This window comes from Podarcis liolepis (genome assembly GCF_965112155.1).
Source record: "Podarcis liolepis genome assembly, chromosome: 10".
Lineage (NCBI taxonomy): Eukaryota > Metazoa > Chordata > Lepidosauria > Squamata > Lacertidae > Podarcis > Podarcis liolepis.
The window spans coordinates 20,088,439-20,109,145 of record NC_139562.1 but is presented as its reverse complement, the minus strand read 5'-3'; the positions used below and the strand labels follow the sequence as shown (position 1 = coordinate 20,109,145).

At 41.4% G+C, this 20,707-nt stretch overlaps 1 protein-coding gene across 5 annotated transcripts in view; it reads left to right on the top strand.

Moving 5' to 3' along the window:
- Positions 1–19,943, top strand: part of IPO8 (importin 8) — a 37,466-nt gene extending 17,523 nt beyond the window's left edge. For 2 of the 5 annotated variants that reach the window (XM_083461917.1, XM_083461916.1), the window contains exons 15-25: positions 304–464; positions 2,454–2,579; positions 2,783–2,849; positions 3,509–3,634; positions 4,169–4,266; positions 5,536–5,631; positions 7,731–7,951; positions 12,488–12,693; positions 13,140–13,358; positions 14,711–14,827; positions 16,183–19,943. In XM_083461917.1, the coding sequence (XP_083318043.1) occupies positions 304–464; positions 2,454–2,579; positions 2,783–2,849; positions 3,509–3,634; positions 4,169–4,266; positions 5,536–5,631; positions 7,731–7,951; positions 12,488–12,693; positions 13,140–13,358; positions 14,711–14,827; positions 16,183–16,277 (1,532 nt within the window). In that variant the 3' untranslated portion in view covers positions 16,278–19,943. Of the gene's footprint in view, positions 1–303; positions 465–2,453; positions 2,580–2,782; positions 2,850–3,475; positions 3,635–4,168; positions 4,267–5,535; positions 5,632–7,730; positions 7,952–12,487; positions 12,694–13,139; positions 13,359–14,710; positions 14,828–16,182 lie in introns of all 5 variants that reach the window. The other 3 variants (XM_083461915.1, XM_083461914.1, XR_014516288.1) reach the window with 2 other exon arrangements.
- The last annotated feature ends 764 nt before the right edge of the window (positions 19,944–20,707 follow it).

Below are 20,707 nucleotides of genomic sequence, written 5' to 3'. Positions count from 1 at the left end.
GTGCAAATTCCTCAAATGGTCTGTTTAGTTTTCTCCCCTTTTCAGCTTTCCAACATACCTCTTTTTCCTGCACCAGTGAAATAGTTCAGGAATAGAAAGCAGACAGATATGTGTACCTAAGAAGCACTGATAAATAGATAGATAAATAGATAGACAGATAGATATCTATATTTATTTTATCTTTCTGTCATTTTATCTTATCTATCTAAGGGGTTTAATCCTAATCCAGAGCTCCTTGCATCTTCATTTAGCAAATGACCCCTTCTATCTTTTTCTGTGTTGTTTTTCTGTGTGCCTTTTTAGCAAAGGAATACATTAAGCCCTACATCAGGCCAGTTATGCAGGAGCTGCTGCTTGTTGTTCGGGAGACTGAGAACGATGATCTCACCAATGTAATCCAGAAGCTGATTTGTGAATACAGTCAGGAAGTAGCAACAATTGCTGTTGAAATGACACAGCACCTGGTAAGAGACAGCAGTGCTCTGATACAGAGGAAAAGCTCTGATGTTTCTGGTTCCAGTTGATCTTGTTGGAATCAAGAATTTATTAAGGGATGTGTAGCTTCCAGCTTTGGCATTGTAAAGACCAGTCTGCATGTCTATAAAAATAAGTTTTAAACGACTTGAAGAAAATTAATTGAATGCATTTCTCATTTTATCTCAATATAAGGCAGTACATCCTGGAAAATTCCTATGTGTTTTTGCCCATACCACTTTTTTTTTCCAATGGGTTAACCCTAAATATTGAAACTTTTGTTATATTTTTAAACTGCTTTTAAAAATTATATCCTGGTTTTCAAAAACACTCAGCCTGGATTGCTCTCTTTTCCCCACCTTACATTCTCAGCCGTTTACGTGCATTTCAGGCAGGTTTGTAGTCTGTGGAACTAAACTCTTACATAAAGAGTGGAGAACCCGTGAACCTCCAGGTGTTGTTGGACTCTGTCTCCCTTCGCTTCCAGTCAATAGGGCTCATGGTTGAGGATGATGGGAGTCAGAGTCAAACAACACCTGGAGGCTCTCAGGTCTTACGGTTAACATGCACACCTTGTCTTTATCCAAAACTGCAACTAGGTTTGAGTACAGTGGTACCTCGGATTACAGACACTTCAGGTTACAGACACTTCAGGTTACAGACTCCGCTAACCCAGAAATAGTACCTCGGGTTAAGAACTTTGCTTCAGGAGGAGAACAGAAATCGCGCGGCGGCAGCAGGAGGCCCCATTAGCTAAAGTGGTATCTCAGGTTAAGAACAGTTTCAGGTTAAGAACAGAATTAAGTTAACCCAAGGTACCACTGTAATTGTCTTTTCTCACATCCCACCTCTCCTCCTTTCTCTCTCTATTGCTAAATATTACTTTGTAAGCTGCTTGGAGCAAGAACCATTCTAGGACACTACAGTGGCGCCTTGGTTCTCAAACTTAATCCATTCCAGGAGTCCATTCAACTCCCGAAACTGTTTGAAAACCAAGGCACGGCTTCCGATTGGCTGCAGGAGCTTCCTGCACTCAAGCGGAAGCCACGTCGGACATTCGGCTTCCAAAAAATGTTTGCAAACCAGAACACTTCCAGGTTTGTGGTGTTCAGGTGCTGATTTGTGCAATAACAGCCATTCGAAAACCAATTAACCACTGTATAAGGTTTAGTTTAGTTTAGTTTAGTTTAGTTTAGTTTAGTTTAGGTATATGTCGCTTTTCCACAGTGAATTGTGCTCCAAGCACCTCACAACAAGCAACTCGGTGTATCTCAGTGGTAGAGCATCTGCTTTGTATGCTGAAGGTCCCGGGTTTGATCCCTGTCATCTCTAGGTAGTGCCCTGCCTGAAACCCTGGAGAGCCACTGCCAGTCAGTATAGACAATACTGAGCTGGATGGGCTACTGGTCTGACTTGGTATAAGACAGCTTCCTATGCTTATTATCAACATACCAAACATTTGAAACGATATGTATAATTTTTTACAAAACATGTCCATCAATTCACATAAGACTTTATAAGATCAGATAAATAGGATAAGTTCAACAGTACAAAGAAATAATCTATATACAGAGAAAACTCAAAAGTTCAGGATGGGGGCAGGCACAGGGAAGGCTACACTACAAGTTCTAGTCTTGCATTCCAAGGGCCAAGCAGCCTGGCTAAAATGCAGTTTGGGAACTAGATAGTTCACAGCTGGCTCACTCACTAGAGGAGGCCAACACAGCCAATGGGAAGTGCTGTGGAGGGCAGTGATGGTAAGCCCTCTTCCCCAGGCTTCCAGGTGTTCTAACCACTAGTGCAGGACTTACTGCAAGGTGCTGTGCCCATTGATGGCTTTAATACATAATAATAATAATAATAATAATAATAATAATAATAATAATAATAATAAATTATTATTATTATTATTCATAGTCTCCAAGGATGACATAATCAGCAGGCTGCTTCTCCATTGTTTTGTGTCTTGATTTCTTTAGGCAGAGATATTTGGGAAAGTTCTCCAAAGTGAAGAATATGAAGAACTGGAGGATAAAACTGTCATGGCTATGGGGATCCTTCACACAATTGATACAATCCTTACTGTCGTGCAAGACCACAAGGAGGTGAGCCTTCTCCATCACTTGTCAACAGGTGGCGCTGTGGGCCTATTCTGTTCCACAAAACCTTTGCCTACAGCTTTCAGCCAGCCATAATTTTAAAACAGTTTTAAATTTAGCTTTTTGTTTTAGGGCAACTGTTCATTTAAACAAAAGCATTCAGTTGTTACTTTCATGCTATAAACAGTCTCTGTCTCTTCTTATTCTAGATAACTCAACAGTTGGAGAGCATTTGCTTACAGATCATTGGCCTCGTCTTGCAGAAGCACGTAATAGGTAAATTTAAAAAGCTGACCTTCTAGAAAATATTTCCAGATTTTTTGTTTGTGTTTGTATTGCAGAGAACTAAAAGCCAGTCTTGAATTAGATATTAGAATATAGTACACCCTCTTTTTCCAGCCAGCCTTTGCCAATCTAGTGCCCTCCAGATGTTTTGGCCTGGATTGGTGAAGGCTGCCTTAACAACTTATTTTCTCTGCTATCCACTTCAGTTTAGGCATAAATAAGTCACCTGTTGTGAATTTACTTTTGTTGCACATTAGACATATAGATTGCTTTCTGTAGTGCAAATTGGAAGGCCAATGGAACAACAGTCAATTCAGTTCTAGACATACCTGGGGAATTGACAGTGGGGCACACAATGGGAGTATAGTATTGTAATGTCCAGGTTCAAATTGCACTAAATGTGCAGTTTTGTTTAAGCCCTGAATCAAGTCTATGCAGTGCTGGTTGGTAAATTCCTTACCGTCACACCTTCAGGTGAACTGGCAAGCTTGCTGTCAGTATACCTCAAGGAAGACATGATTGCAAAATATGTTTGCTGGTTAAAATTGCTGTATAAAGGATTGATAATGGTATGAATTTTTGCAGTTTGTGTGGGATTTGCAAACTTTTATTTTCAGACCTCATCAGATCTGCGGGGGTTTCCCTTTCAGAGTTCTATGAAGAAATCCTCTCTCTAGCATACAGCTTGACGTGCTATCTTATTTCACCTCAAATGTGGCAGCTTCTGGGTGTCTTATATGAAGTATTTCAACAGGATTGCTTTGAGTACTTTGCAGGTAATGAGCTCTGTAGTGTGTTCTGAAAGGGGATTGACTGATGTTATAATAACCTGAGAGACTGGAGCAGTAGATCTGTTCAAGTAACTCGATTTGAAGTATTATGTTGGCTAGCAGTAGTTCAGGAAGCTATGATGGAGTGTATCAATTGTCAATTTGTCACAGCCGAGTGAAAACAAGCTTGCATTGTTCCTCAGTGCTATAGATTCAGAGCTGCATGTGCATGGGATAGCCTTGTGCAGAGTGGGGTGCACTTAATTTGGGCTGTGGCAATCCAGTTTCTGAGACCCATATAAACTCTGCATATTGAGTAAATTTGCACATTTCCTCCTTCCGTCATGTAGATGGCTTCAGGGATTGTCAACACACTTCTGACATTTCTTTGGAGCCCTAGGAACTTGTTTCCCACCCCCCCCTTTAAGTTATTTATGTGTTTATAGTGCTTGTTAACATGTACTATGCAAGGAAAACAACTCTACAATGCTAACCTTACTTTTGCTATCAAGCTTAACTGTTTTGCTTGCCTTTGTCTAGATATGATGCCTCTCTTGCACAACTATGTCACTGTTGATACCGATACGTTACTGTCAAATCCCAAAAATTTAGAGATAATTTACACCATGTGTAAAAAGGTAAGTATTGCCATTGTTCATACCTTTACCAACTAGGTATCAAAAATGAATATGAAAAAGTGACCGAAAAATGTAGCACTGGGTGAAATGTAAAGGTCACAAGTAGTCCTGTTTAGACCTGCTTTTAGCATACATTCTCTGCTTGCTTCCCTTCAGCAGACTTCAAACCCAGGGTCTGAGGGTCATGCCTGCATGTTACCCTGACAGGATGAATGTAGTTACTTATACCCACTGATTTTGGACATGGTATGGCTTTCTAAAAAAAACAGGATTTTTCTGCCCACGCCATATGTTGGATCCTTTTCCAATTCTGTTACTTCTTTCACTTAGGTTCATAGCACATCAGCATGCAAGACACCCACTTTACAACTAGAAATGATGTATATCCTACACAAAAACATATGCTAGAATACTGTGAATGTGTTTGTCTTTTAAATACATGAGCTGTACCAGCAAACAGGACAAACACTTATTCTGTTCTTGAATATTCAGTTTCGGTTGCTCTTCCTAATGTGCTTGTTCTGGGAAAAGTCCCACAGAGTATTAGTAGGATTGCCTTTCTCTAGTAGAGGGCCATGCTTTGGCTCAGTTTGCTTGAGCAACACGGAGCTTTTTGCTCTGCCATGCATCCTCTTTGCTTTTAGCATGCCGAGGTCTGAACACTTGAGGTGGATCTGCTGGGATTGACAGCTGTGCGTTGCGTGCAGGCTTTGTACTAAATGGCCTTTTGGCCTATTCTAGCTCCATGAATCTGACAGTGAGACTTGAAAACAGAATAACAGATCCGAGCTCTCTTGCTTTTTGCTCACTGAGCCTGTTGAGCATAATGTTTTGAGAACTCTTAATTCACATACGGATTCAGACCACAATGTTCAAGATTCTACCCTGTTTTTGAAGGCTGGGGATCAATTTCAGTGAGTGCCACTTAACTCCACGAAAAGGAATAAAAGTGCCAATACTAAGACTCCCATTATGGGAACACCTTAAAATTGTTACTGTTCAGATTTACTGTTTATCCCTCATTTCTGTATAAGCTCGTGTGATTAGCCCCTCTGTTTTTATGTCTGCTCTTCTCTTGTTATCCAGTTATGTTGGATGCCTTGCTGATTATTCAGATAAGAGGTCATACTGTATTGGAAAATATGTTTCTCAGATATGACATGAATGGTTCAGAACAGTTTCCATTTACACCCTGAGCAAACATGTTCTGTTTGGGCATGTTTAGTATCAACTGACATCTCAGTAATTTGTTCATGGTTTTGTTGCTAGGTATTAACTGGTGATGCAGGAGAAGATGCCGAATGCCATGCAGCCAAGCTCTTAGAGGTCATTATTCTGCAGTGCAAAGGGAGGGGTATTGACCAGGTAATCATAGAATCATAGAGTGGCATACAGTTTTTCTTTTGCTGATGATCATTAGATAGAACTAGCTTGAGATGGGTCTAGTTTGTGCTTGGAGGAATGGGCTATTTGGCCTAGGTTATTTTTTTGTAGTGCTGGGCTAGATGTCACTTTGATTCAGCATGACAGATGGGGCAAAACATGGCTACCTTGGCAAGGAATTCCACAGTCTAGACACAACCACTGAGAAGGCCCCCTCTCCAGTCCCAAGAGGGCCTGCACGGAATACCTTAGTAAGCAAGCATGTCTTAGTAAGCAAGCCTGAATTCTACTCAGTATTGATCCAGAGCAGTATTCCAATGAATAGTTAGCAGAGTAAAAACTTAAACATGTTGCAGGAGTCCCAAAAAACAGACCATTAATATTTCATCCAGCAGAGCTTTACTGCTGCTGAAGGCAAATAAGCATAATGGTCACAAATCCAATACATTCAGGATTGGCACTGTCCATAAGAAATGCAGTTGCAGCAGACTTAACTTAAACTTACAATAACTTATAATAAGACTAAACCTTAACACTAAGCATACTATATACAGAACACCGCAACAAAAAGAAAGAGAGATAGAAGAGAGTGAAACCCAGGCCCCTTCTGGCCTTATTATTTTAGTCAGCATGACCTTGACAGGAAGAGATAACAGGACCTGTTTAAGCCAGCTGTACTCAGCTTCCCAAACATCAGGAACCTTCTGCTTGTTTCTTTCACACAGAGAGGCTTCCAGAACCCTCTTGAATTAATTAGAATAGGAAAGATCTCTACACATCAGATCAGTACTTTCTGTACCAAGAAATGTAAACTGACAGGCAGTCCTTTAGATATCCCTGTCCCAAACCATAAAGGCTTTTCAAGGTCACCACCAGCCCTTTTGCCAGTCAGACGGCCACCTGCTGCCCACTGCTCTGGGTAGGGAGGGTGAAAGGGGTGTGAGCTGCTTGGGAACCTTGGGCATTGCCACCTGTTCCTGTTGGCAGCTGACAAAATTGGGCAAGAGGAGAACAGCGGAGATGAAGTAGGGTCATGGTGGGATGCCAAAGGAGAAGAGAAAAAAGGGGGCAATCTGGGGAAGCAGGTAAAGGAAAAGGTTGAACAAGGGGTTGGGGGAGGTTGGAGGCTTCCCCTCCAAAGCATCCTTCATCTGTCATAGGACCTCCAGGTATAGCTGAACTCCACAGCCCCCGCAAGCATGGCCAATGGGTGTTCCCCACACCTGTTTTATCAAACGGAGAAGTTATAATCGGGTGGTGAGAATTTAACCACCAGATGGCGCTCCGGGTGCTTAAAAATATCTCAATCAAAAATTGCCTCTACTTCTCTGGCCTTCTGCTTCCAAAATTGTTTGCCAACGTTCTGGCAGTAGCTCTTCTGCTTTGTACATTACACAAGTATTTGGTGGTATCATTCAGCTGGTGGTTAGGTGGGACTCATATATGATGGGCTACAAGCTATCTCAGAGAAGTGACCGGTATAAATTATGCATATTTAGCAGAGTTGCACATTTTTTCTTATTTTGCATACCCCCCGGGAACAACAAAGAGCTTCATAGGGTAGCGAAGCTTTGCTTCCTGACAACTGGAAATCTTGTTCAGCAGTTTCTTTGGCTTTCTGAGATTTCATTAGGCATAGTTCCCATTTCTTCATTAATTGCAGGACTGAAAAACAGGCCTTAAAAAAAAAAAGAGCCGAGATTCTTAGGAAGCTGTATTAGAGCCAGTATCTCATTATATGGTTTTATAACATAATTCTCCTTTCTCCTTCAAAGTCACGTAAGGAATTGTGTGCTGTATAGTTGCATGCTTGTGAGGTAGCAATGGGGAAACCTGTGGCCCCCAGGTGTTGCTGGGATCCAGTTTTCATCAGCCCCAGCCAGCATGATCAATGGTCATAGGAACTGTGGCCCAGCATAATCAGGAGGGTCACAGGTTCCCTGACCCTTATTCTAAGGAAAGGTAATTCTAATTGTAAGTTAAAGCCTTTTAATGCCTGGAACTTTCTCTGAACATATTTCATTTCTCCACTTTCCCTTTGCTTCCTCTACCCCATGTCTCTCCTGTTTTTCTATCCTCAGTGCATCCCGCTCTTTGTAGAAGCTGTCCTAGAGCGCTTAACGCGAGGGGTTAAAACCAGCGAGCTCCGCACCATGTGTCTCCAGGTGGCCATTGCGGCCCTTTACTACAACCCTGATCTCCTTTTGCACACTTTAGAGAACATCAGATTTCCTCACAACCCAGAGCCCATCACTGCGCAGTTCATAAACCAGTGGATGAATGATACAGATTGTTTCCTTGGGTAGGTGTCCAGTGGTTTTCTTTTTTCTTTTTTAAAAGCTTAGGGCTTCTTGGAAAGCAACTTTTTATTTTGGTTTGCGTAGAGGGTCCAGGAAAATATCAAAACCTGTGTGGAGGGAGGATTTTCCTTGACCTTCCCCACCAACTGCAGCTCCAAATTGTACTCTGATATGTTTTTCACAACAAAGAAAATCTATTTGGCTTATTTTTTTAAAGTAACATCTTTTCCTCCAATCGTTTTGTTTTATACACACACTTTAGCTCGGTTATGTTAAGAAGACTCCACGTCAGCCATAGAAATCCTCAGAAATTACTAACTGGCAAGAAGAAAAAATACTAGCCATGCTATGTTTGCTTGGTATAGATGATATAGATATAGATTAGATGTAGATGTAGATGTAGATGTAGATGTAGATGTAGATGTAGATGTAGATGTAGATGTAGATGTAGTTATAGATATCTAAGATTGGTTCCCAAAGCAGCTTACAATGAAAATCCATACCAAATTGCAATTATAATTAGGGCTATGTTACAGGTAGGTAGCTGTGTTGGTCTGCCGTAGTCGAAACAAAGCAAAAAAATTCCTTCCAGTAGCACCTTAGAGACCAACTAAGTTTATCATTGGTATGAGCTGAAGAAGTGTGCATGCACATGAAAGCTCATACCAGTGACAAACTTAGTTGGTCTCTTAAGGTGCTACTGGAAGGATTTTTTTTTATTTTGTTTCAATTAGGGATATGTCACTGTGCAGAATAGGGAGGTTGCTTTTAGCCTCTGGCTGTTGGTGGTATCATTTTGATTCCAGGCTGTTCTTTCCAGGGGACATACAGGCAGGCTTGGTTGCTGGCTGATAGTAAAGGTGCAATGTCTTCTAATAGTGCCTGAATGGGTGGGGGTATTTCAGGCAAACCTCCCAAATGAGAAAGGTAAAGTTATCTGTGGGGAAATGATCAGTGGGGGCAATTGCAGTGGAGGTTTTACTGTTCTTTAAAATTGGCAGCTTTTTAAAGAAAAAGAGAGAGAAGTCCCATCCCCATAGTTGAAAGCCGCTTCCTTCTAAAACCATTTTGGATTCCCCCCCACAACAAACAGCTTCCATACCCCAATTCACCACTCGCAAATGAGGTGGCAAATTTTAAGACCCCTCCCCTCATCCCAAAATCATTTTTGGGGTTGAATCTCACCCCTGAAGTGAAAGTGAAACAGCAGCCTCCAATTCACCATTTATAAATGGCATTTTTGACACCCCCCCCCAAAAAAAAATCATAGGCTTTAAGAAGCTCATGCCTTCCCTCTCAGTGCATGTAGCGTGTGTCTCCCAATTCTGTCTTAATGGGTGTATAGAAGTCATTTGCTGTATATAGAGTCAGGAGTTTTAAAATGTTGTGCTCCCCACATGCAGCATCTGTGTGAGTAAGGGATTTTTCACAACCTGTGAATGGCAACATTTATACCGAGCTGTAGATTTCTTAACGATAAGGGATTTCAGATCATACTTGAATCTGTTGTGTTGCTGAATTTTGTTGTGTTCGGAAGTCATTTTCTGTGGACGATTACGATGAACAGTAACAGACAGTTGTCCTTTAAGGCTGAGGAGGAAACATTTAACAAGAACCGGAAGCCATTTACTGTGGCTGTCTTGACATCTTGTAATATTCGTTCTTGTCTTGGAGTCGATGTTATGTAACTGCAAAGAATTACAGTGTCTCATAAATGCAGTTTTAACATGACATTTACTGCTCTGGTGAGTGCGTTGTAAAAGGGCTTTATTACATTCTGTGGTTAGGGGAGCTATCCAGCTTTCAAAGGTGCATCAGCGGCAGAATGTAACTCTTTAGTATATATTTTAAAATAAAAAGGCTTTTTGTCCTGTTGTGCCAATTAAAAAAACAGAAGACTCTTCATTCAGCTTTTTGCTTCTAAGACTTTCCCCCTTAGGCGATGGTTACATCATGACCAATTTATCTAAGGCTAAGGGCCAAGAGTGGACAACTTATTTGGCACTAAGGGCCTAGTTTTTGCCATCATATTCTTCATCTCATTATAAAGATTAGAAACTTTTTTTAAAATTTAAAACGGAGATTTTCCGGAATTCAACAAACATCCAAGAGCAGAAGACCTTGGCTTAGCTAGCAAATGCAGACAGTGGCTAATTCTGCATTTGAACCTCTTGTACCTTCTGCATTCTATACTGCTGCCACCTTGTGTTTAGGAAGGAAGCTATGTTCCTGCACTGCATGGGGCTGGACTAGATGACCCTCGTGTTCCTTTCCAACTCCACAATTCTATGATTCTAAGAACTTATACTGAGTCTGTTGGTCCATCTAGCTTAGTACTGTCTACACTGACATTCAGCATAAACATTACTGAACTAGATGAACCAATGGTCTAAGCACCTTCCTGTGTTCCTGTTTTATTTTAAATATTATTGTTTTAGCGCTTTGGTGTTTGTCCCCTTTGGTTCTTAGGTAGACTGGGTGGGACATAAATTTAATAAATAATACAAATAGCGACGCTCGGGATTTTCTAGTCCAGCCACATCTGGTGGAGGGCCACAGGTTCCCTATCCTTCCTCTGTAAAAATGTCTCCTAAAGAAGGGAGACCAAAGACATGGGTAATTCATGCTATGCTCATTCAAACCTTGCAAGCTTGAAGCTCTCTTGGTTCCTGTTCTGTGATCTCCCTCACTAAAGGCCCATTTTGAGTTACCATCATGGTCTTGAAAATATATTTTCCCCTCCACAGTGAATCCTCTTGTGAGTTACTTGAAGGATACTCTTAACAATTTTGTTTCTTAAAAAATATGTTGAGCCCAGTTGGAGCATTAATTTAAGGTAGAGGCACATGCTTTGAATGCTGATAACACTTTTCAATAAAAGGAGCATCCCAAGTCTTTGAGGTAAAAAAATCTCCCCCCTCCCGCCCTCTCCCTTCTCTCCGCCAAATATTTCACTGTTTATTGCTCCTATTTGCAGTGGTCCGCCTGCCAATTTTCATTCCGTACGAGAGTGCTCTTCAGCCCAATTGAGATTAATTTTTCTGTCAGATTTATAGTTGGTCCCACGTCATTATAATTCTCCAGAGGGCAGGGCATCTGCTTCATTAGTAACCGCATGTGTTTGTTTAGCAGCGGACTCTTTGCAAATTATTCTTCTTGGGCGGGGGGAACTTTGGATAATAACTGGCTATGCCATTTTACAGGGATGTAACAGCACTTCTGTGCCCAGGAAAGACTCTAAAGTCTGTGCCATGTTTTTTCATTCCATTTTGTGTGTGTACAGCCTTTTCAGTTCTTTTCAAATCGTATTATTTTGTATTATTTCAAACCATAAATGGTCTCTTTTGTTAGTGTGATAGGACCACCTTGGACACCTTTGGATACAAGGTGGAGTATGCGCTTAGTAAAATGTTTAAATGATGAGCAGGGTCGGCCCACCCATGAGGCAAGGTGAGGCAACCGCCTCAGGTGGAAGGATCTGCAGGGGCAGCAGATCCAGCCTCCAAGGAATGCTTCACCCTGCTGCTGCCGCCGCTACCCCAGTGGCAGCAACAGCTGTGGTGAGCTCCTTGGAGATGGGAACTGCTGTCTCCTCAGCATCTGTACTCCAGTGCCAGCTCTACAGTGGCTTCTTGGCGAATATAAGGCACTGCTGGTCTCCTCCCACCCTTGTTCCCATTGTGGAACTTCACTCACCCCTTCTTCCCTGGAGGGGGACAGCATTTTGTGGTTTGCGTCAGGTGTCAAAATGTCTTGGGCCGGCCCTGAGAATGAATTTCCCACACAGTCAAAAGAGCAAACAACTCTTCTTTTTCCTCAAACCCTGCTCCGCCCTCCTACTCCAAACAGGTGACTGCACATTGTCACCCTCCCCTGACTGCTTGCTTGTTTCTATGTGGCGACCAATACGTAGACCCCCTGTCATGCCGTTCTGCAGCATGAAAATTTAAATGCATGATGTAAATGAGATACTTAATTGGAGTTCTACTATAGCTGCCACTTCAAATCGTTTGGCTGATGTTTGGGTTTTTCTGCTTTTTCTAGCTCCCGTCTGAATTTTGCTTCAGGAATTTCTGCATCTGGTGAATTTTTAAATACATAATTGAAAGTTTTGTTCGTTCCCGTTAAACAGTGTCTATAAAAAAAGAAACAAAAAGCAGTATTGGGCCTATGTAAGGGAAGCATCCCAGTATGCGTTGTCCTCATCTACTACCCAAGACAGGGAGGCCTCTTTCAGAGAGCCTATTTGGTTGTTATGCTGCCACCTCTGAGAGTGATTGGGAACCAGAGCAGAACCTCCCAGGCTTCTCTGAAAGTAATCCTCAGCCTTTGGCAGCTGAGATGTGTTTTTATACACATCTCTGTTTTCTGATTTAAACTGTATTGGTTTCTTGTTTAATTTCTTTTACCTGGTTTTAAATTGTGCGACTATAAATTGTTGTAACGTGGTCTGAGATCTCATCGTGAAGGAGGATTAAATAAACCTGTAATAAATAAAAATGGGAGATTCTCACTCATTTGTGTGTATGTGTGTTTAGCCTCCATGATAGGAAGATGTGCATCATAGGGCTGAGCATTTTGATGGGGCTGCCCAACCGACCTCCCGCAGTAGATGCTGTGGCTGCTCAGATTGTTCCGTCGGTCCTCCTTCTGTTCCTGGGACTGAAACAATTGTGTGCCACCAGGCAGCATACGGAACATGAAGAACATGCTAAATCTGAAAAGAATGATGCAGAAGATAATGGTAAAATAATTAATATACATGTGTGCATTTCAGTGGAGAGGGCTGGGGATGGTTGCTATAGCAATACCGTTTCATCAGCTATCATTTTTCTATTTGTTACTAGCAAAAATACCTGTCATAATCTCTTTCAGCTTCCTTGAGAGGGAGGGACTGCATATTTAAAAAAATTCAGAAGTACTTTATATTCCCATATTGCGTTGCTGAATAACCCTCTCTGAGAATTGGGCCACCTCCTAGAAGGATGATGGTCAGCAGTTTAATTTTTGCCTGAGTATAGTGCTTTCCTTATTCTACATAGGTGAATTGCAGCCGCTCATTTATGGGACAGCACTGGAGCCAGTTGTTCAGGAAATTTAGAATATTTTTTGTTCCCCCCCCCCAAAGTGCCCCATTAAATCCTGAATATATTGTGACATGCCTTCTATTAAAAATAAACTTTTTAACAGAAGAGATTCCAAGTGATGAAGAGGAGGCCAATGAAGTCAGCCAGGAGATGCAGGAAAACCATACAGGTGGTGGCGGTGATGCAGGAGATGACGATGAAGATGATGACGATGACTGGGATGATGATGCACTGGAAGAAACTGCTTTAGAAGGTTTCAGCACCCCTATCGACCTGGATGATGGTGTGGATGAATACCAGTTCTTTACACAGGCACTACTAGGTACATTCATCTGAAACCTAGAGCAATAGCAACAAAATCCAGAAATGTCTTCTGTCTTCTCCAAGGCTACAAAATCTTTGTCAGATTCATTGTTATCTTTGGAGCACAACATTCAGTCAGCTCATTGGCTAACTTTCAGTCCAAAACATGCACTCTGTATCCTACAAGGATTCTGTGAAACTCTAGTTGAACAGAAGATAGAGGAACCCTGCTAAGCTGGAAAACTCTTTGTTTTCTTTTTGCATTTCAGAAAGGGAATCGCAATCTCAAGCTGTTTTTCTGGGAAGGGCTAGCATAACCTAACCCTGATTTTATTAGCATAGCCTAACTCATAAAGAGCATAGCCTAACTCTCCCATCATCAGAAGGATCATAGTCAAGTGGTAAAAAAACATTTTTATGCCAAATGTCCCAGATTCAGATGTACACAAGTCTATTTTATTCAGGCAGATTGTTGGCTTTGGCAGTCAGAACTCTGGTTCAAATCCTCTTTGGCCATGACATTCAGATGTTGGCTTTGGGCAACATCTCTCTCAGCCTAACTTACCTCCCTGGATTACAGTGGTACCTTGTTTCTTAAATGGCTTAGTTGTCAAACAAATTGTCTCCTGAATGCCGCAAACCCAGAAGTAAGTGTTCTGGTTTGCAAATGTTTTTTTGGAAGCTGAATGTCTGAGGCGGCTTCCGCTTGAATGCAGGAAGCTCCTGCAGCCAATCGGAAGCCGCGCCTTGGTTTTTGAACAGTTTTTGGAGTCGAACAGACTATTGGAACGGATTAAGTTTGAGAACCAAGGTACTATGAGGTATGACTGTACTGTACTTTGAAAACAAAATGAGTTATCACTTCATCAGGTGTCCTTGAGATTCTCTGAGCAAGGGCAGGATACAAAGATGATGGGTAAATTATTGCTTCTGGGGTGGGATGATTAAAACCAAGAAGCTTAGGGGAAGGGCGGTAGCTGAGTGATAGAGCAAGTGTTTTGAAAGCAGAAGGTCCCAGACTCAATCCCTGGTATCTCCAGGTAAGGTTAGGAAAAGATCCTTGCCTAAAACCCTGGACAGCCACTGCCAGTCAGCATAGATAATACTGAGCTGGATGGACCAATGGCTTAATATAAGGCAGCTACTTGTCTTCCTAGTTTGTCATCAGAGATAAGTTGCCAAGTATGTCATACAGTCTTTGCTCACTGGAACAGGTATTTCAGCTCAATATACTGAAGCCAAAGGTAGAAGATTTCTACTTGTGAAAAGGATTGTTTTAATGATAATGGAGGAAGGTTGTGGTGGGTTGTGTATCTGCCTTTTCTTTCTGAAACTTTCTTAAAAGAAAGACCATTATTTCTGTGTTGATAGCGATACAGAGCCGAGATGCAGCCTGGTACCACTTGCTGACAGCACCACTCAGCAATGATCAGAAGACTCAGCTGCAGGGCATCTGTGTGTTAGCTGAACACCGGAGGAGTTCAGCAGGTGAGTCTGTTTATTTACTCTGTTGCAAGGATGTCTGTAGAAGCATGAATTGTACGCTGCACAAATAAGAATTTTAATATTTGCAACCATGTCAAGTAATTCAAGCTTCCTCAAGTTTAAAACAAAACATATTCTGATTGCACAAAGAGAGAAGCACATTCAATAGATTTTCCCATTGCCCACTTTTGCCCATTGTAAGCACCCTTTGTGTACTGTATACTCTTTGGAGGAGGGGAGGTATCTTCAGTTCACAAGGGCTTCTATCCTTTGAAGAGAGATAGATAAGTCTTCAGAGCAAGAGAGAGAATTCTCACTGTCCTTATCTTCCCTGTAGAGAAGACAAAGATAGAGAAGTGCCAGGGAACATTTGGTGAGAGAGAAATTGGAGGCAATAAATATGTAACGGACACCGCAGACAGCAGCAGTATGTATAGGATGGAGAAGCACAACTCAGAGGAAACTGCAAGCGTAGCTCTTCTTCTGCCCTCCCAACTTTCTCTGTTTCAGTAAGAAAAGACAAAGAAACTTGGGTGAGGGAAGTAGAAATGGAGGTATGCAATGAGTTTTAAAAGTCCACTGAGATTAAATTACAAAAAAGCATTTGTGGCTTTCTATATATTGCCACTATAAATAAGCTATCAACATAGTTCTTGGAACCATAGCTCAGTGACACAGCACATGCTTCAAATTTAGGCTCCCTGTTTCATCCCTGGCATTTCCAGTTCAAAGGATTAGATTGGTAGGTAATGATAGGAACCTCTGCTTGCCACTCTAGAGAGCTGCTAAACAAAGTGGATGGCACAGCGCTAGAAGGACCAATGTCCTGACTCAGCATAAAGTAGCTTTCTATGTTCCTTTGTTAGGCCTTGTTAGAGGTCCACTTTACACTGTTGTCACTTGGTATGTAGGACCAGTGATCTCTACAGAGAATTAGTTGCACACAAATTGAGTTTAGAGACTCCCTAAACAGTCTCTGCATTACCCACCCTTATTAGGACAGGAATCTTAACCAAATGAATTATACAGGAATAGATTATTTCTACTTGTATGATACACCTATATATTACCTACTTGTCTGTACAAGCAAAATGTGGAAATTGCAGAGTGGGTGTTTTTCTATTGGGCTCAGTAGTTTTCCCTTTCCACTACAGAATATTACCCATCTCCAGTAGTGCAGAGACAATATAGAGATATACAAATCTGCAAGATTATTTTGTTCCCCCCGCCTTGGTGGTACTTCAGAAATTTCAATCTTTTAAGAAAATAAATGCATGCATTTTGAAGGAGGTTCATTGGTGCTTTAAAAAAAACATACTTACTATCTGTCTCTTAAACTTATTTCTTTTTAATTCTAGAATCAAAGAGGATAGAGCAGCAAACGGGCTTCACATTTGATAACAAAGGACTGGTCTCTTCATTTAACTTTGGCAATCCTCCAGGGAGCAACTGAAGGAGGAAAAGACGAAAGCTTAAGGGACTCTGCAGAATATTTCATTATTGCATTTTATTAAAACAGCAACACACATTTGTGACTTGTGAGCAGACAAGGGAAGGTAATGCAGTGCTCTGGAAGATGATTTCCTTTTGGGAACGGCAGTGGTCAACCCTCTTTCCTCTCATTAGGACACTCTTTCTAACCAGCTACTGTAATGTAAAAATTCTTGTGGTATTTTTCTAAGTTGTTGGACTGAAGAACGTCTCTGTTCCTGCTCTTCCCAGTGAAATGGGGAAGCAGCTGTATGGAATTGGATTGAGTTGCACTTCTCAGGTCTTTGCCATGTGAAATTGAAGGGGTCCTATGGATAACAGTGCCTTCTGTTGTATATGGATTGCCTGAACAAATAATTTTGGAGTGCATAGTGCATTTTTTAATTTTATTTTAAGGAAGGACATTTAATAGGCACACTTCAAATCTTGCTTTCCTCTAGTGAAATCATGGCTGTATTTTGTCAGTCACAAACTTCACACCGTTGGCTACGCAAACCTTTCAGCTTTCCCGAGTTCATCTGTATGTGTCCAGGGTAATAATTTCTCTTGGAGTTATCAAGAATAACCTTTATGTTCACAGCTGTTACCAGAAAGCAGACCTTCCCATGGAAAATATTTCTTTAGATTTCTACTTGGGGTTTGTTGATGCAGTGGTTTTCAAACTATCTGCCTTGAAGGAATCCTTTCTGTGTTGCCCTGTCTACCAAGGAATCCATTGTGCATTGCAGTAGGTCCTGGAGCATAGCCCTTCTGACTTTTTGAGCCTGCGACCTGACATGTTGGGTGGGTCTCACTATTCTCTCTTTCAGGGAAACTGGTTTGCCAGGCTCAATCTTATTATGAGCCCAAGGTGTCTCCAGAACAGTTTGGAAGCTATTGCTTTTAATGGAGGCATTGTAATTATTCTTGGGGGGGGGCAGTTTGTAGATGTAGCAATGGTGTGCCTGGCCTGGCATATTCAGATCTAGAACTATCCCATTGCTCTTGTGGATTTATTGATGTATTGGTAATCAAACAGTGGCCTTTGCAAGCAGTGGTTCTTTATATTGTCATCTGTCTTTGACAAGAATGAGGTTTTCCAGCCACGCCTGTGCTGAAAAACTACGCTTTAAATAACTGCTTTTATTGGCTGCATCACTCAGGTTGTATCCAGCAACTGAGTGATCACAAAAATAAATAAATCTTAGGTTTAAAAGGCCAGTCTCCCGTAACATCAGAAATGAATTGGAGCTAGGCATTGGTGAGCAGAACATGAGAAAAATGGTCAGGTAGACGGGTGGAGCAGAACAATGAGCCTATGTTCATATAGCTTACCTTGCATAAAGGGAAGAAGTGTCTTACGAAACCAGGCATCTGATGGAGACTGGACTGAGTCTCTGGACTACCACTTTCCTATCCCTGGTACTCATTCTCCTTCATCTCCCACTGCCCATTGTTGTAGCATATGTTTCCCATGCCATAATACTGGGTGCTCGTGTCTTTCTCCAAATGTTACTGAGGGAACTTGGTGTTTGAGCCTTACCAGTTCTCCAGCCACACTTGATGGCTGTATCTAGTGAGAAATTTTCTGTTTGCATGTTACCAATTAATACAAAATACATGTATGCCAAGTTGATTGTGAAAGACATGTGCAGTGCATATTTCAAGTACAGCTTTCCCTTTTTAAAATACACAAAAGTGACAAGTGGGCAAGAACCAAACCACCTCACTGGTTTGTTTACAAGGGGAAAGCCACATTTGAAGCATCATAACTGATGCATTGGTACCCAGGCACAAAATATATTGTGAGATGTGGTTTTCAGTGTTCAGGAAAAACGTTGATTCTCTTTCCCAGAACTGTTTCACATAGGTATACCTTGAGGAACACAGGGTTAAGCACTAAGCAAAGATAATGAGTTTTGTATCTTTAGGAAGAAGCATCAAAATTCTGGTTTGAGGGACGAACAACCTGAAGGTGAGGAAAGAGCTTCCTTATGAGATAGGGATGTACTGGGCATTTTTCAAAAACAGCCCCAGCTCTTCATGCCTGTCACATTTAATCACCTAAAGCCATTCATCACTTAAGAAACTGTAAGGGAAGGTGGTTTAATTAAGGGTTTGAATTAAGACACACATTTCCTTGATTCCCTTGTTCAGTTTGTGCTTAAGCTTCCCCTCGACTCTATGTGGCTAGAAGACTAAATTTGTCTGCAAATATTGATCGTCTGATGAAAATACAAAATTTGGGATCATTGATAGGTTTGCAGTAAAGGGCTTGGCTTTTTGTGATGGACCACAAGAAGGAACTGGGGTTCTTTCTCTAATTGAAACAGTGAAGACTATTCTGCACAGAGGCAAAGCAGGGTTTGCCACAAAGTGTGCACCAAACAAGGAACTACATCCAGTTGTGGCTTCCTGAACAGCTGACCAGGCCAGCAGCCTCTGTCAGTATCAATCAGATTTTACATTATTAAGTGTACATTTAAAACATTTGGTGTGCCTCTAAAAATTCTCAGTTGGCCTAGAGACTCTGAGGAGCTAGAATGCAAATGTCATCTAACTTCTTAACTAATATGCTGAATGTGTGCCTCCTTTTATATTTGTTTTGATTCTTTGATAATTCTGCCCCTTTTCTCCCAAACGCATTTCCTGTAAATGCTTTAGCCCATTACAGTCAATTTCCTTTGTCTGTTCTGGAATGTGTTGTTACGCAGTTGATCAGGAGACATCTTGCTGGGCAGTATTGGTGTGAGGAGGGGGCAGAGCAAGAGAGATTGAGAGTTTGTTGCTCTTACCCCCTTTCACAACAGATCTTTGTGCAAATATGTCAGCAAAATAAGTATAATTTCACGCATTCAGGAAGGGGATCCACATAGAGCTGACTTTGCTTTCTTTGGAAACATTCATTTAAATATGATTGTCTTGGATAAAAGATTTGAAGTGTCTTCCAGGATTGTGAGCAGCTCACTGATGACGTGTTTCCTCCCCATATATATGTCTGTCATATTTTTGTATGTTATACAGTGTTATGACAGGCATGACTTAAGAGAGCAGTTCCTTGATCTGAAAGCTTCATGTTGAGGGTGACCATTGGAAATTCTGAAATTTAATGATAAGTTCACATGTACCTGTTCAGTGCTGACTGCATTAGCAAGTTCTGGCTTACATTCATGTATCAGAGGTAAAACACCAGAGATAAAAGCCTCCACATTGCCTTACACCACCCAAAACACAGTGCTGTTCTTCAGCCGAGTCAGTTCACTCTATGAACTGCTGGTTACCAACCACAATCAAGTGTAGAAAAACCAAGTGATGTACATGTGCATGTGTGAACCAATCTTTGAGGAAATAGAAGTCCTCAAACTGACTCGACAACTGGTGCCAACTTTTACTTGATCTGACAGATCTGTGGATATTCTAGGAAATAAGGGTTTGTACTGTCTAATCTTCTGGAACTGTAAATGTTCTAGGTAAACCTGTTGTTACATTTCCACTCCCCCTCCCAACAGAAAATAGTTGCCAGCTACCACAACTTTCCTTTTCCCCCTTTCCACTTTTTGAAGGTTGAAACAACTAGCATGACTATCACAACCAAATTAACTCATTAAAACTATGAGGACCATTAAAACCAGGACCATTTTATGCTAAATTTTGAATCGGACTTGTTTTTTTCTTTAGTAGAGCTTTGGTTACAGATAAGGGGGCTGAAATCACCAGCAGGGGGTCTTCCATTGACATATGAGTGTGATTACCCCCCCCTTGCTTTTTCTTGTGTAAAAGACCACATGTCATGTTACCTGCATGACCCTTTCCCATCTTTAAATGTTTATTTACCTTTGACTGTTCTTGTAAAAACATTGAAGTGTTACCCAATATTGTCTTCCCACTACCTCAGGTAACATCAGATGGGATCTGTCACATGGGAGGAGCCCACCACCTATGTTTTCCTCTTAGAAACTGGGATTGTTCTGCATGGCCTCTGTGTAGTCACACACATGGGTTCTGCACTTGTGCACCGCAATGTAAGGGATTATTTTTTTTTATTTTTTTGGAGATCTTAAGAAAGCAGGTATGGATGTGATGCTGTTGCTCAAGGGGCAGACAAGTTCCTTCCCACCCTGATCTTTTTCAGTCACGTGGCCTCATTCTTTTTGGTATTATCTGAATACTACAAAGGAAGGAGCTATCCCAAGGGCTCCCCAGGAAACATGAGAAGAGCCTTGAGATTTGCTGCCGTATAATTTGAATTGATAAGCTTTCGTTAGACTTCTTTCACAAGGACTCAGGTGGGTTATGGCAATAGTCCTTTACCTTTTTTAAACATACACACACATTGTGATTGCAAGTGACTCTGAAATGAATATTCAAGACTACTTATAGAGTTTTGGGCCCAAACTAGGGTGTTAGATCTTG